This window comes from Pagrus major, chromosome 15, assembly GCF_040436345.1.
Source record: "Pagrus major chromosome 15, Pma_NU_1.0".
NCBI classification, from domain to species: Eukaryota; Metazoa; Chordata; class Actinopteri; order Spariformes; family Sparidae; genus Pagrus; species Pagrus major.
The window spans coordinates 20,745,777-20,761,602 of NC_133229.1; the positions used below are offsets into that span (position 1 = coordinate 20,745,777).

At 39.1% G+C, this 15,826-nt stretch overlaps 1 protein-coding gene across 1 annotated transcript in view; it reads right to left on the reverse strand.

Annotated features, from left to right (window-relative positions):
• Positions 1 to 14,776, reverse strand: part of cep170aa (centrosomal protein 170Aa) — a 31,607-nt gene extending 16,831 nt beyond the window's left edge. Inside the window, exons 1-9 of the mRNA XM_073482590.1 lie at positions 14,715 to 14,776; positions 14,353 to 14,489; positions 10,414 to 10,503; positions 8,021 to 8,099; positions 7,677 to 7,735; positions 7,310 to 7,541; positions 5,462 to 5,599; positions 1,272 to 1,445; positions 516 to 821 (exon numbers count right to left, since the gene is read on the reverse strand). Of these exons, the coding sequence (XP_073338691.1) occupies positions 516 to 821; positions 1,272 to 1,445; positions 5,462 to 5,599; positions 7,310 to 7,541; positions 7,677 to 7,735; positions 8,021 to 8,099; positions 10,414 to 10,503; positions 14,353 to 14,457 (1,183 nt within the window). The 5' untranslated portion in view covers positions 14,458 to 14,489; positions 14,715 to 14,776. The remainder of the gene's footprint in view (positions 1 to 515; positions 822 to 1,271; positions 1,446 to 5,461; positions 5,600 to 7,309; positions 7,542 to 7,676; positions 7,736 to 8,020; positions 8,100 to 10,413; positions 10,504 to 14,352; positions 14,490 to 14,714) is intronic.
• Between the last annotated feature and the right edge of the window lie 1,050 nt (positions 14,777 to 15,826).

A 15,826-nucleotide genomic window follows, 5' to 3' on the forward strand; every position in this document is an offset into this window, starting at 1 on the left:
TGACAATTCAACAGACAAAACAACCAAACCAAAATCCACGTCTAATGCTCTTTACTGCCATGAAGTAGTATATGAGTATGTGCTGCTAACTGGATAATGACTGTAAACAGTGAAAAAGTGAAATTCAATGGGGGGCTGTGCGATGCTACTCATGCTAAGCCTGGTCATTGAATGTCAGAGCAGTAGGAGTGGATAGGGGTTTAAATGTTTCTGTCTGTTAGCTGCTAATCCCCTGGCATGGTTACCACAGCCAACAACCTGTCTACCTAACAAAAAATAAACCCAGTTTTCACACAATATAGGAAGAGACATGGATATTTGAGACAGTGTGTAAAATCTTGTAACATTAAGGTATGACACTAGTAGTATGATGATAATTCAGGTAAAACTAATTGATAATTCACAAGGGAATATTATTGCAGTGTGCAAATTAAAATCTTCTGTATGAGAAAGAAAGGAAGAAGACGAGAACCAAATAAAGCTACAGCACATAAAAGTGTAAACAGAACCTTCACCTTTTAGCCTTTTGAGATGGACTGGAACGTCACTCTTGATGCTCTTGCTGTCGTCCTCCGTTGACTCACTGCGCACCAGAGTGGGGTCGTTCTGGGCTAGCCAATCAGCCACCTTGCTCTCCGACGCCATCATAGCGGCTTGCAGTGTGCTCAAGTCCCTTCCACCCGCTCCTCCGCTTCCTCCTCCACTCTTCTTGGAGCGAGATCTGTGGTGGTCGGGTGTGAACTTCGACACATGGTCTTTAATGGTGACTTTCCCAGGAGAAGTGTTGTCAAACTCTATGGTGAAGGAGGCGTGACCTTGAGCTGTAGAGCAGACGTTGCAGTTGTGTCAGTCGGTGTCAGTCAGCGAGTACAAATAAAAGTTCTGCTGGGTGATGAACTTTTAAAAAATAATTGTAAAACTATGGTATAATGGTACTTTTGGAACTTTTGGAAATATATGGTACGTCTAAGTATGATCAAATCAGCTGATGATTTCTGTTGGAGAATGACTGCTGTTTGTGCTGAACAAACAGGGGCCACTTCCTTTTTTTGTGTTGTAAGCTAATTCCTCTTAGTGCCATAAAGGACACATTTCTCAAAAAGGCATCATTGTAATGTAAATATACAATTACTAATGTCACAAATTAATCTAGTAGTCTCATTTGATAACACAGACACCATAAACCTATATTCCCTTTAAACTCTGAAGGAGAAAAATTATACACACAGTGACTTTTATTTACAATAGAATAAATTAAATGTGTACAGCACCTGCAGTGGTGTGGGCGGCGGTGCCCTCTGTGTCCTTGGTGGGAATCTCATGGATGCCGTTATTGGCCATGTGACCCTCCTTGGTAGGGATCTCAAAGTAACTGGAATCATGAGCAGAGGACGCATGAAGGCCGTCCTCTCTAGCTTTCTCCCCTCGACGTGCTTCTTTGCTGTCTGAGGTTGAAAAACATAAAGATGTTACTAAGGTTAATGATTTAAATTTAGACTGAGTTGAAAAAGATTAGGTATAACAGATCTGTATGACTAATATAGCAAAACAGTAACAAGAAGTAACAATTAGTCCATTAATCAATGAGTCGATTAAAAGTATTGTAAGGACTAATTAACTATTTGGATAATCAGTTAATTGCTTGTGTCATTTTTGAAGTGGAAATCTCAAACTTTTGCTTGTTCCAGCTTCTTAAATGAAAGGATTTGCCACTTTTCTTTGTCATTTATGATAGTAAATCAAAAGTAGAGTCTTTGGGTTTTGCATTGTTGGTTGGACCAGAGAAGCAATTGGAAAATGTTGCCTAATGCACTGGGATCGACAATGAACATAATCATTAGTTGCAGCCCACCATATATCTCCCCTAAACTAGTGAGTTGTCAGTCATTGCTTCTGTCTAGATCTTGAGCATTTGTTAGTTTAATAACCTGACATGCTAATGCTACAATGTGACAGTGGGAGATGAATAGGGGGAATCATTATCAAAAGTCGAAGAGTGAAAGGTCAAGCTTGGTCTAAAATGGACCAATTCAATCATGGTCCTCTCCTCAGCAAGCATAATTCAACAGAATTACTGTCTCCTTCTGGGGGAGGATGCAGCCTTATAAAGCACAAATACAACAAAGACATACACATATATGTTCTGTTCCGTCTCTTGTAAAGACATTCACGTCATGTAAGTCACGCATGACAAGAAGTTCTTGTACAGCCTTTTACAACCTGCTTTGGGGCACTCCTAATATGGGGCGCTTATTTTCTCATCTGCTCATATTAACAGACAGAGCCTCTGTGGGATCTGAATATGATAAATGATGCTTTCAGAAATTACAGGGGCCATCTGCTTCATTTTGGAGAGCAAATGTAGGAACATATGGCAATCGGCAATAAGAAGATATAGAAACTGACTGCAGAATATAATTATTTGTAAAAAATAAATAAATAAATAAAAAGTGAGTACATTTCTAATGAATATTATATTCTATAAATATGTTTATTAAGACCAAACAAGACAAAGCAGGATCTCCCAGAAACAGAACCTCTGAATTAGAAGGCTTATTTTCCAATTCAGTGTTGTAAACTAAACTTAAAACTTAAAGAATCTCTTTGGATTTGTCTTTGAAACAAGGTCTGTGGTTGCCAGCATGAGCTGCTCTGCATGTTTGAGAAGATTTACAACATGGATTTAAACAGAGTGCAAATGTTAAGATCTTGAGATCAAACATTTCGAGTGATGCCGTAACTGAGAAAATAATACCATGCAAACAAGGCTTAGTAAGGTTTAAACTTCTATCTAATTCTGTTCATATTTCGATAAATGAACTATATCAACTAAAAAAAACACAAACATGTAAAACAGACGGAACAGTACCTCTTATTTGCTACTTGTTCTCGAAATCATGATGAACTGACTTAACTTCCTGTTTCTCACATACATAATAGGTGCGAATACTATCACATCCGCCAATGATGTCACCATAAGTCACAAGACTTGTCTGGGAAGCACCTAAAAACTTCTGTGAAGTTTCATGAATGAGTTTAATTCCATTCATGTTCATTTCAAACTAATGCTGCAAGATTGTTTTTGTTGGCTTACAATAAACATGTGAAAACCTAGGCTTTATAGAATCAGCGTTTATGTTTTCCATTAGAGTTACTACGTACCAAGATTAAAACGGATAACATAAAGCATTCGCTATGAGGTAAGTGTGACTGATTTTAAGTAACTGTGGAAACACTTAAAATAACAACACATTTATAACGTACTGGGCTTCCGACGAATTCTAATGACTAATTGAGCAAATAATTCCTAAAAGAGCCAAAGGAAGTAAAGCAAGTGCAAGGTAAGTGGATGTCACATGAATAAAAAGTTGATTCAAATTGAAAGCCCTTTACCAGCTCCATTAACCAAAGTATATGGAATTGAAAGCAATACTTACCAGAGAATTAGAGAGTGGTTAGCTAATGATTGCTGCAGTATAGTGTAGAGAGAGTAGACTGTTTGAAGGCTGTGTGTATGTGGGTGTGTGTGTTGGGAGGAATGGGGGAGCTGGTGCAATGGCGTAACCCAATCGGCGTGAGTGACAATACACAAGGAAGGGGGTAGGGGGCTCTGACAACACAGCCTATTCACTGGGAAGGAGAAAAGGACACACACTAAACTTAACTGACATACAAAAACACACTCTCAACAAAATCACTTCCTGCCCCGAACCTCTCATTTTCTCTTTCACTTCCCCTTCACTGCTGTATCTGATTTTAACAGTTTATTAGAGCAGATACAGAGGGCGTGCTCACACCTTTTTTAAAAAATGGACACTGATAAGTTCTGCTTTTGATGCTGAGGTCTGTGTAATCTACATAAATACACTGTGCAACACCCCCTGGAGCATGCTGCTTCACAAAACAATCCCCACATCAAAACATCCATTCAGCACTCGGCCAAAAAGTCAATGCTCCAAGAGGGCAAAATGCCTTCTACTTACCCACTTCCATGACTGAAGTAGCCAGCCCCATTTGCTTGATTTTTTGGAGAGCTTTCAGGGTTTCAAATCACCCTGCCAAGCTTGCACAGATTTACTCCAAAATGACAGTCTTGGCTAATCTCACACTAACAGAAAAATTCTTTGCTAAAATCCCAAGCAAAATCTGCATGCTTTCACACAAAAATAATTAAAAACAAACAATCGTTAAACAAGAGCTGATAAACAAAGTATTCCTTCTTAGGCTGGTGAAGATGCTGCCAGACTATCCACCCAGATGTGGCGAGAGATTTGACAACGCTTCAGTCTGCTCCAGTGTCTGTGTATGATTAACCTCCCCCCACTCCTTATGACCACACTGGTCCACACTAAACCAGCCTGGCACAGACTGAATTTGCACCGCTGAGCTGTTTTACTATTGGTGTAGCCTCTAATCCTGTTACTCTGACTATCCACCACAGTTAACTGGATCCCCCCAGTCCAACAGTCACCATACACACATATATAGTAGGCAAACAGACGTACATACAGGCTCTGAAAAAAGCCTTTGTGTGCACTTGAATATACATTGTTACACATACAAACACACAGTCCGGCTGGCCATTAGAGCTCCACTACAGAGCAAATAAACTGAGTTAGAGGGCATTAGGATCAAGCTATTATTTCACTATTAATAATCTAATAATAAAATAATCTGCTCTACATAATTCAATTTAGTAATGCGCTTTCCAATAGTATCCTGTTTGTAGCATACAGTGACATACCTACTGTACCAGAACATTTTCTACTTTTTATACAAAACAGACATATACAAACAAATGCTATGATTTGTGACCAAAACTATATTAAAGATATCAGGCATGTTAAATGTACTATTTCTACTGATTCATCACACTAAGCATGGCTACAAACATGAGGAGTGTAAAACTGGGACAAGATGGGACAGGGGCAACAAAAGACTAGGAAGTGGAAGTGGAGGTGGGGGTAGTGGAATGCTCAAAAACACCTGTTTGGTACATTTCACAGGTAAACAGCTTAATTGGTAACAGGTGGTAGTCTCATGATTGGGTATGAGAGGGGCATCCTCAAAAGGCTCAGTTGCTCACAAGCAAAAATGGGGCGAGGATTGCCACTTTGTAAAACATGACTGTATAAAGGATGTTACTACATGGGCTTGATTAAACCTTTGTTGGTAAACAGTTTGTTTGAAAATGATTTCAATCAGTTTTTTTAAAAACTTTACTCTGAGACAAAAATACTCAAAAATATCTGGTAAAATGTGACAAATACAGAGGTTATCATTTGACAATCAACCAGCTTTCTTCTATTTACAACAGTGATGTTTTGGCAATATGATATTTTCACTTCAAACATTTAAACCACTCTGTCCATCACTCTAAGCACTGCATGTTTGAATTACAGTGAAGATAATGCGTGTGATGGTACTCCAAATGGAAGTTTGAAATCAGAATACCTCCTACCTGAAATGGAGCTGTCGTGTTTTTTGCTGGATGACTTGCTTTCCTGTTTGAAGGAGTTCTCATCATCTGCATCCCCATCCCCCCACCAAGACGGCTGGCCATACAGGGGGGTCCCACGAGGCAGTGCTGTAACGTCCGCTGAGACAAATGCACAGATGCAGACATATTTTACAAAGCCTCGCAGACAGTGCACATTTTAATGTGGCTTTAAGTGGAATCTACCATGTTAACGTGTTTATTACGTTCTTCACACACTCTGTTACTGTTGACATAAACTGCTCATTGTATCATGATGACACAAAGTGAACCCAGCTGTTCTTTGTGTGTGTGTGTGTGTTTGTTAAAGCCCCTCTGGTCGGGTCTTGCACCACTGACCTATTTTCAGAACTTTAGCAGGATGGATACACACACATGATATGTGCACACTCTCTATCACGCTCTGTCTCTCTTACTCTCTCAGACACAAGCAGTTTAAATCAAAGAGAGACTTTCCGTTTGTCTCTCTCTTCCCATTAGAATAAAAGCTGACATAGGACAAGCTCTGCTGTTTGGTTCCGCAGTAGCTTCTTTTTTTATATTGGACAGCACAGTAGAGAAGTGACAGAAAACATAGTTGAGAGAGGCAAGAATGGCATGTAACAAAGGTTTCCAGCCAGATTTGAACCAGAAATGTCACAGCTTAGAGCACAGTGCCATAGGACACCTTCTTTTTGTGTTAACCTCTCCCTGCTTTATTCTCTTCCTTTACCTCCTTTTCCTTTAAGTACATCTTATCCTGAGCCATGTAAGTTTAATCACAGTATATCCAGATAATTATAGATGCTCTGTGCCAAATTGCATGCAGTAGAGAGGGGCCCTTCTATATAAAAGCTACTGAATGTATGTTCACTGTGAGGCATAATATCTGGGTGAAGCCTGGTATTACAGTAGTAACACTGCAGGATTACATGCACAGAACCACAGAGAGGGGTGTCATTAAACACATGAGCAGTAGACTGGGAGACATGCAACACGTACAGTATTTGTGTGTTTGCTGCAAATGTACACTTGTGCGTGCCTGTGAATGTAACAGCATTTTAAGAAAAGTAGTGCTGGCATATGGGTGTGCATTATGTACGCACTCTGACCCTGTTACTGCTAAATCTTTGCAATAACACAAGCCCCATGTGGCCTTGTTTCAACATCTGGAGCTTAACCAGGACCCCTGCTAGCACCCTAGCCTGGTCAGTGACAGCAGTTATTAGGGACACTCTCAAATCTAAACCGCCTTTATGTTAAAACAGACTGACAGCATATTGGTGCAGTGGTTAAAGCCCTTGTCCTGGTGACCATGTCCACCCCCTGCTGGCCTGAGATAAAACCCCACCACACCATATTATGTGTGACAATGTGTTTTCTTAGAGGAGGAAACAATCCTTAAATGCTTACAAAAGCATAAAAACACAAATGTGTATACGACTTGTACTTCTGTGTTGCGAAAATGTGGTCCATAAAATATCAACAACAGTACAGGAGCCCAGAACAGAGAAGCCAGTGCTCTTCGGGTTGTAGAAAAACACAATACATCCAAATTCTGTGACTTGGTGTTGAAATTGGGCAATTTTAGTATTTACATTAGAACATTGTGAAGAGTTTGTGGTAATAATATGATCCCTTGCTCTGTTATCATTTCTGACTATAACCCTATGTTTGGAATTAAACAGTTGCAAAACTCAAATTTAAGGTTTTGTATTCAGTATGACCAAATAAACACAGCAAATTGCCTTAATTCACATTAAATACTAGGTACTACAGTGCACAAAAGACACCCAAAAAATGTCACAATTTTCTTTATGATCTGTCTCTTACCTCCCATCCTCTCGTCCACTTTATGGGATTCCAAAGGTTTAGTTTGTGGCTCTTTGGAAGAAGTGACCCCATCCGCTGCTCTGCTCTCCACTGGCCTTAGACTGCTGCCACTGGGGGACTTAAGTGCCTTTGTTGGGGTCTTAGCGGGAGACTTGCTTGTGGTTGTGGCAGTAGTGGTTTCACCGTTGGACGGCTTTTTGCTGAGCTGGAGGCCGCTGGTGAACTTTTCATGCTATAGGGAGATGAGAAATTGAACAATAAACAATAGATAGATATTTCAGTAGTACACTACAACTGTGTTTCTTGGTGAACAATGATACTTGACAGTGTGTGTTTGGGCACATGTTGTTCATGTATATGTTCTTACCTTAAGAGCCTCCTCGGGCACAGTGAGCTCTCCTCTCACCACCGTGAACAGGTTGGTATGTGAGACAGACAGGCTAAGGAAAGACTGGCTACAATTATGATATGTGATATGATACAATTATGATGTTCAGACACACACAAATTTTATACACACACATATGGATGAATTTATTTACTACTTCAAGCTGTAAATTGTATTATCTACACATAGTATATAGCAAAGAAATATGGCATTTTGGTAAGAATTAAAATAATAATATCTGTGCTTGAACATGTTTTTGGAAGGAAGGATCCACCTGATGGTGGGGTGTGAGGTTTTAAAAAATCAGAAAAGTGAAAGGATATCATATCCAAACCTCAGCTTGTCCTCCAACTTCAGAGTGATGTACATCTGCTCCTGGATGCGGACATCATTTACAAAGGTCTGCAGCGGGAAGAAAATACAAGAATTAGACAGTAATTTAAATCAAATTCAACAATAAACAATGATATAAACAGACAATGACACAAATTAATATATAGTTTATGTGTGAATGTTAACAGTCCTTAACAAATCTTTATTTCTGAGAAGACTGCATATAAAAGTAACTGGAAAGTGAAAGAAGATAAACACAACAAAAAGTCATCTGATTAAGCCGGTCCACAGTTGTGTCACTCAGAGAAGTGTTTGTGCTTCAAAGTTGAAATTAGTGTTGCAGCTAATGATTATATTCATCGTAAACCTATTTTGCAATTATATTCTGAGTAATTGACAATTGTTCCGCCTATAAAATGTCAGAAAATAGTGAAAAACGTTAGTGAAAGAGCCTGTCTTGATATCTTCAACTTGATTTATTAGTCAGAACCCCAAAGATATTCAGTTTACTTGCAAATATGACAAAGAAAAGAAGCAAATCCTGAATGGACTGGATGATCTACTGATGGTATTGGATCAAAGGGAATACCAGCTTCTGCTTAAATATTACTCAGATATTTATTTCTGGTTTCAGGATTTAGTGGTTGAAACTGTTGCTAGGCAGTAATGTTACTTGCATGTGGTCAGTGAGGTCCTATAATGCATGAAGCCTTGAACAGTCGAGTCAGCTGATCCTAGTGTCTCTTTATAAGAAATCAGTTGCACAGCCAGGACTAAAGGCCTGAGCATGACAATGCACTTCTTTCCCTTTCACTGTTTTCTTTCTCCCACTCCCATTCCCCCTTCAACCCCTCCTTCTACTATGCAGCTCTGAGACAGATCATGTTTCACTGAACTGCAAATGAAATTCTATCATACTTGCACTGCTGTTGTAATAAAACATTCCTCTCTCCCCTCTAGTGAGATGCAGTCATCATAGCCTCACAAAACAACCACCAAACACCTCCAGTGAGACAGTAAATGGTGGCGCTGCCCAAACACAGCTTTTTACTCAAAACCGTGGCAAATCGCTGTATATCTACTGACTCAGCAGGAGAAAACTTCCTCTGAATCCAGCAAAAGAAGCTGGATGGTTAATGACACAGCAGGAAGTGGCTCTGACTCCTGCTTCCTGTCTGAGAGCTGGAGCGGATGTGAAGGACATTCTGCATGTGTGTCCAATCTGGTGGGCTGTGACTGATTGCTAATCACTACATATGACTAACAGCATGTGGACACTGTAACCGGGTTTTACTGAGATACAATAGAGAAGTGAAGTGTATCAAAAATTGGAGGAAAACAGAGTTAATTAATGTTTCTCAAGTTTATGATGCAAAATTACCTTAAAAGTCACAGATAAATGTTTGGATTTACCAAAAATGATGTTATGTACTGTGATTAAGTGTATAGTGTAAGTTTTGGTGTAACATCTATCCCTCAACCTGTTTAATCTACTTTGTCTTCAGTTAGTGTTGTTCAGTGTTTCCCAAAATACCTTCTAACAGCCAACAGAGACTGTGCTGTGCGTTTCTCCACACACAGATTTGTTTAATTACCAGAAAAAATCTCAATACACAGCCCACATTGTTCAACAACCCTTTCAAAACTATCACATTATTGCTGTGGGTTGTGAAATATTAGCTAAATCGTGTAGGAATGTGTCCAATATTAAATTTGGGGCTTTGTGTTGCACACACTTGCAATATTTTACAAGCATTAAAACAGACAACTGTACCTAAATGTCACTTTAAAACCACAATTACAAACTAATCTACTCTTGACTGCAACTGTTTTAACTGTGTTCTGTTGTTGTTTGTTTATTTTATTGTTTTTCATTTTTATGTGTATTCTCTTGTCATCTACTGGAGCTCCAGGGTTGTATTTTGCGTTTTTGTGCGCCCCTTTGTTTATATTTGGATCACAGATTGTGCCCTTAAATTGTCATTTGCATAATTAGTTTTAGATTCCAATTGACACCAGTCCTGATACAAATCTTTATTGACAGAGAGATTGATAAAATTGAAGCTCCTATTGACTGCCAAGCAATAAGTTAACCTTTAACCCTTCAGGTCATCATCCCTGAGGTTTTAACCTTGAATTTCTTTGATTGTGTCCTCTGTATCTCTTAATTTTTCTTTTTCCGTGCAGTCTCAATCTATCTCCTTCTAAACCCCTTTACCCTTCCTTCAGCAGGTTAAACTCATTCTCTTATCTCACCTCACCCCTCATCCATCATGCATCTCTCCTCTCTCCTCTATTCTTTTCTGTCCTTTCTTCATTCTTTCGTCCTTTTATCTTTCTTTGTCCTCTCTCTGCATTTGCATATTTCTATCTGTGTACTCACCCCATTCAGGCTGCCCAGGTCCTTGACCTTGTGTTCGTCAGTTCCAGCCTCATAGTTGATGACTGCATGCTGCTTGTCCACGCTGCGGGACTTCAAACAAAAACACATACATGGAGCATTAACCCAAAGGTTACAGCTTTGATCTGAATGTGATTTTTAAGATGTAGTCATTAAGCTCAGATGTCTTTGGTCCACATTTCTTAATAGGCAGAGGGGGACATTAGTTTTACTTTTCATCTGTGCTGCTCTTCTGCAGAACAGGAACTGTTTCTTACAAAAACCATTAGAGGGCTGTGTGTGACTGGAGCAGACGGTGCTGTGTTAAATTTCTGTGGAGGTATGAGCATCCAATGTAAACTATTTCTGATATCTACTAAAATATTAGCTTGAAGCTTATCAGCAGGATTTTCAATGTCTTTGACACTGCATACTACATACTGATGGCATCAAATTCATGCGCAGCTGTGTACGCACATACACACAGACACACACAAGGAGAACACTTAAACAAACGAAGGACTGGCGGTGAAAGTATTGATTTTCTGTGGTGTCCAGATATGAGCCTATCAGCTGTTTTGAGGATAAACTGCTTCCAGCACAAACACTGCAACCTTCTGTATAGTAAACACAAAAGAGGGGATGTGAGCCTTAGATAGTAATATATTGTGGAATCTGGCAAATATCCTACTCATGTATCAATGTCACATAATTTTAAACCATATCTAGAAGTATGCATTGACACTGATTGTTAAGCAAATTTGCTGCAATGTCCAAATGCCCTTCAGAAAAGGCACATCAATAAAATACAAGAAATAAAGTGATACGTTGTCCAGAAATTGTTTTGCTTTTATATTGGCTTTACTAGATCTCATTTCAATTTTAGTTATGATGATTTGAAAGTCTGCTTTGTCTGAGTCAGAAGATGTTCAGTTTAAGGAAAAGATAACAAATTGCTCAGTCATTAGCTCAGAGTGCTCAAAGTGATTGTAGTTCAGGGCTGACTGGTCCATCTAACAAATCAATGAACAGTTTTAAATTGTTGTGCAACTGAACCACCTTGTCTGACTCATGAATCACACACTTGATTCGAGAATCAAACGATCAAAACCAAAAGTAAGTAATTTGCACAATGAGATCCAGATAACCGTAATGTCTCTGGGAGCTGAATTCTTATATGAATCTTTCCTATCAGCACTTTACTCTCCTTGTTCAAACAGAAAGACACCTGGACTGCGCACTCATGCTGAAGCCAACTCAACAGATTACCTTAGGGAGATTAGGCTAGATCAAACAGGATGGAAACCAAGTGAGCTGTCTGTTGTACCTCACACTGCAGGATAGAGCAGACTCCTGCTGGCACACATAGATATACTGCTGACCAACTGAATATGTGCAGAGGCAACTTAGAATACAGATGTGGAGTAGCTTAACATAGCCTAACTAAAAAGACAGGGTCAGCAAAATAGATATATTTGAGGTGTTCAAAATGACCAGAAAACTTTCCCAAAATGTGCTTGAAATGAAACACATATTATTTTAGACAGGCAAACAAAGGGACCTAATCATAAAAAGTGGAAGAGATAAAGTCATGAGTAAAATTTGATTCATCAAGGAAACAAAACACACGCACACTGCAGATGAGTTGAGCTATGAGACAGAAAGAGCTCAAATAGCCTTACTGACTTTCCTGTATCCATTTTACCCACAGGAAAAATATATTATATGATTCGGGCTGACATCATGGAGACTGTCCCTGGATTTATTACACTTCTTCCCCTTTTCAATAAATATAATAAGTAAGAATCTATTCTGTCAAAACCATGGACATATGTGTGATTGATGGAAAAAACAAGCTGCAGGTGAATCCTTCAAGATGACACCAAATCGATAACAAAACACTCACTCCAACCACTCAAATAACAGCATGATAATTCTCATGTCATACAATCGTTTGATATTCTGTCAGTGTGCGTGCGTGTTTGTGTTTTATTTTGTGCATGACACAAGCTGACTTGAACGTTTAGCCATGTGATGAGGCCTTGGCTTGTTAAAGCGGTCACATGGAGGACAAACGTAAGCAGCTACTCAAAACACACACATACACACAGCCAAAAAATTCCCTCAATTTGAAAGATTCCCCTTATCATTCTATCATTCCAGAGACATCACAAGGTTAGGAATACAAGAGCACACAAACATACACAAACGGAGGAGCAGAAGACCTTCAGGTCATCTGAGATATATCAAAGAATGTGTTTGGAAAAAAAAAAAGATCTTTAACAACTCTACATGCTTCATTAATGACCCTAATAACTTCTGTCCTGAAGTTTCCTCATCTGGGAACAGGATTGTGAGAAGATTAAGGTCAGCTAGGAGACTAAAAAATTCAATCGGCAGACTGAAAGGCCAACATGGTCAACTTTAGACAGACTGTCTACAACTGTGTAATGTCTTCAAAAATAAGGAAGTTTTTTCAGTTGAGATTGAGAGTCCATTCTTGGCCCTGGTGGCTTTAGTTAACAAAATAAACTCACCACAAAGACCACAAAAAAATAACTCAATTTTTTTTTTTATGGGAAATATGCAGCTATACACAGATTTTAAATTAAAATTTGGTTGCACCACACTGACTATTTTTAGGCTGACAATCTTTTTCACAGCTGAGCAGCTAAAAGCTACTTTGCAAGGTGCTAGAAATTGGTGAGAAGAAGACGATGTAAATCAAGCAGACTTCTCAAATAAAATGAAAGTTAGTAGAGTGGAAAAGTGAACCATACTGTGCACTTGGATTTTAGGAAACGTTAACTTTAATCAGTCATGTACTGCTGTTCATTCCCAAAGGAAATATATATTGGATGCTTTTATAAATCTGATTTATGCTTCAGCCTCTCAGAAGTTTATTTTATTTTTTTGTTATCTCTAAAGTTTGGATTTGATACTGTAAGGATCAGTATCACCAATTGGAGTAAACTGTATCTAAAAGGCATGAAATGTGATTAATTTAAGCTAATAATAAATCATGCATTCATAAATCCAATTTAATGCTTTGTATTAGCCACAGTGATTTGAACACAGTGAAGTAAAGCTAATTTCCACCAACACAGTCAAAATTAATAAATATCAGTGAGAGTCCTGAAAGTATTGTGACAGTCTGACAGACACTGGTACCACTTAAAATGTCTCTTTGTATGTAATGTCATAACAGAAACTGCTGCCATGGATGCACCCTCTACTGACTGCAACAGACTCCGCCTGATAAGATCTAACTCAGGAGGTATCTGCCCCACTTTCTATTAATAGTACGGTGACCAGAGAGGTACACATGAGCATACACATGGTCTCCCTGGATGTGTGCTCAGCTGCACAGACATAACCTCAGTGCACACACAGTCACACACACATCAACATCAAGACATAAAAATATGTTCTGTTACTGCAAGAGCAACGGCATGCAAACACAGCTCATTTGTAGTGTCTTCAGGCAGACGCAGTAAACAGTGAGCTTATGAAACTGACTCCTGTGAGGTCAGCAGGTTATTTATATGACTGGAGTGAACCTCTTTACAAGTGTCAGGCTCTGAGTGTTTAACTGGCTATGATATTGTCTCAAAACTTGGGTGACTTACTAAGTATCAGACTGCTAACAGACTGCCATTCTTTTTTTTTTTGTTGTTAAGTCCAAGGTGTAATCCTTAAATATATTGTTTTGTCCACAACCAAATATATGCAGTTTACTGTTGTAGAGGAGTAAAGGAAGCAAAAAATATTCACATTTAACATTTTTTGCTTAATTTTACTTACAAAATAACTCAAACCGGTTAATTGAAAATATTATGTGGAATATTTGGCTATTAATTTAACAGTTGCAGCTCTAGTCCAGTTCTGGTTTATTGAAGCAGCAGTCAGAGGCGTTTACTGTAGCATTATTGTTTTGTTTACCTGTAGCATGAGCTCGCAGTCATCCCGGCCGACAAAGATCATTTCCCGGGGGAGTCGGTGGCGAGTCCCCCCGCTGCTCACCAGGAACCAGGAGGTCACACTCATCTTTGCAACCTGCTGCCGCCTCTGGTAAACACCTATTATCAAAGTTAAAAGAAAAAAATATTTGGTTACTGCATATTGTGGGGTTAAAGGAGAAGAACAAATTCCATAGCATAGACGGCTTAGTACCATAACAAATTTGCAAATGTGGTCCTGAGGTTTGAAGGCCATTCTTTTGCCCTATCTTAGTGGTAGGACAATACAAATGTAATTAAGTTGTTTTAAATATTGGAAAATAAAGTAGTAGTTCTATAACACACCTCTGGTCCAGGTAGCTCACTGCTGATAGACTGCCGACAACACAACACAGCTAGGCCATCCTGAGAAACAAAGAAGAAAGGAAAAGATTCTGATTTTCTTTTTCATTTATGCTCACAGGCGCAGGCAAACACATAACATTTCTTTCTTCACAGCATGATATAAATAGTAGAGATATATGGAAGAACATATGAAGCACTGAAGGAAGACAGCAGAGTCACAGACAAAAGTGTAAACATTGGAAGAGAAACACTGAATCAAATCACTTCATCTTGCTTCATTTTGTTTTGCTGGTAGGGGGAATGAGGTTGAGTGGGCGGTCTTGCAATGTGATGCCTCACTGTCTACGCCTGGAAATGAACACTAAGCCAGCCAGTAAGACGCATCCTCTCTTTCTCTCTGCCTGCCCTGATCACTGCCAGATGTTAGAGGAGGAAGTGATGTAGGAATGTTGGCTGGCCTCCCCAGCAGGACATTTATTTTCCCTCCCGCCTGCCTCCTCCCCTTGCTCTCCTTCAGATGAGCTGGAAAGGAGGTCAGATCCACTCAGCTCTGCTCTAACTTTATAACTGCCCAGGCCGAGAAGAACAACACTAAGCAGAACTAACCGACAGGCATTTTAATTGTGTGGTAGTTTTCTAACGGACTGACTACATAGCATGGTAGAAGTTTGGTTTGGTGGCTGATTGAGTGACTGGTGGGATTGATGTTTCCTGCCAGTGAAATATAGCTGGCTGTGAAATATAGCAGCCAAAAGTATCTCATCATAACTGAATTTTTCACACTGTCAAAAGATGACAATAAAATAGAGTGGAGCCTCTCAGAGTGATGTGAAGAATTTGTTGGCTCTGCAGTGAAACACATTTTTAAAAGACTGCTGCATTTGGGTTCACTTTAATACTAAGGTTTACACAATTTGAATATTTCTCATAATCATTTATTCAAAAATTAAACATGTTTCAAAGGGAAGCCTTTGATGGTAATTTAAAAGAGCAGTAAAATAACAGCAACTCTGTCGTGTGTAGAAAGTGCCAAGAAAAGCCCATCAGAGAGGGAATTAAAGATTATTGAGCTAAGCCCTTGCTCACTTGACCTCATAAGTACTTGGTATACC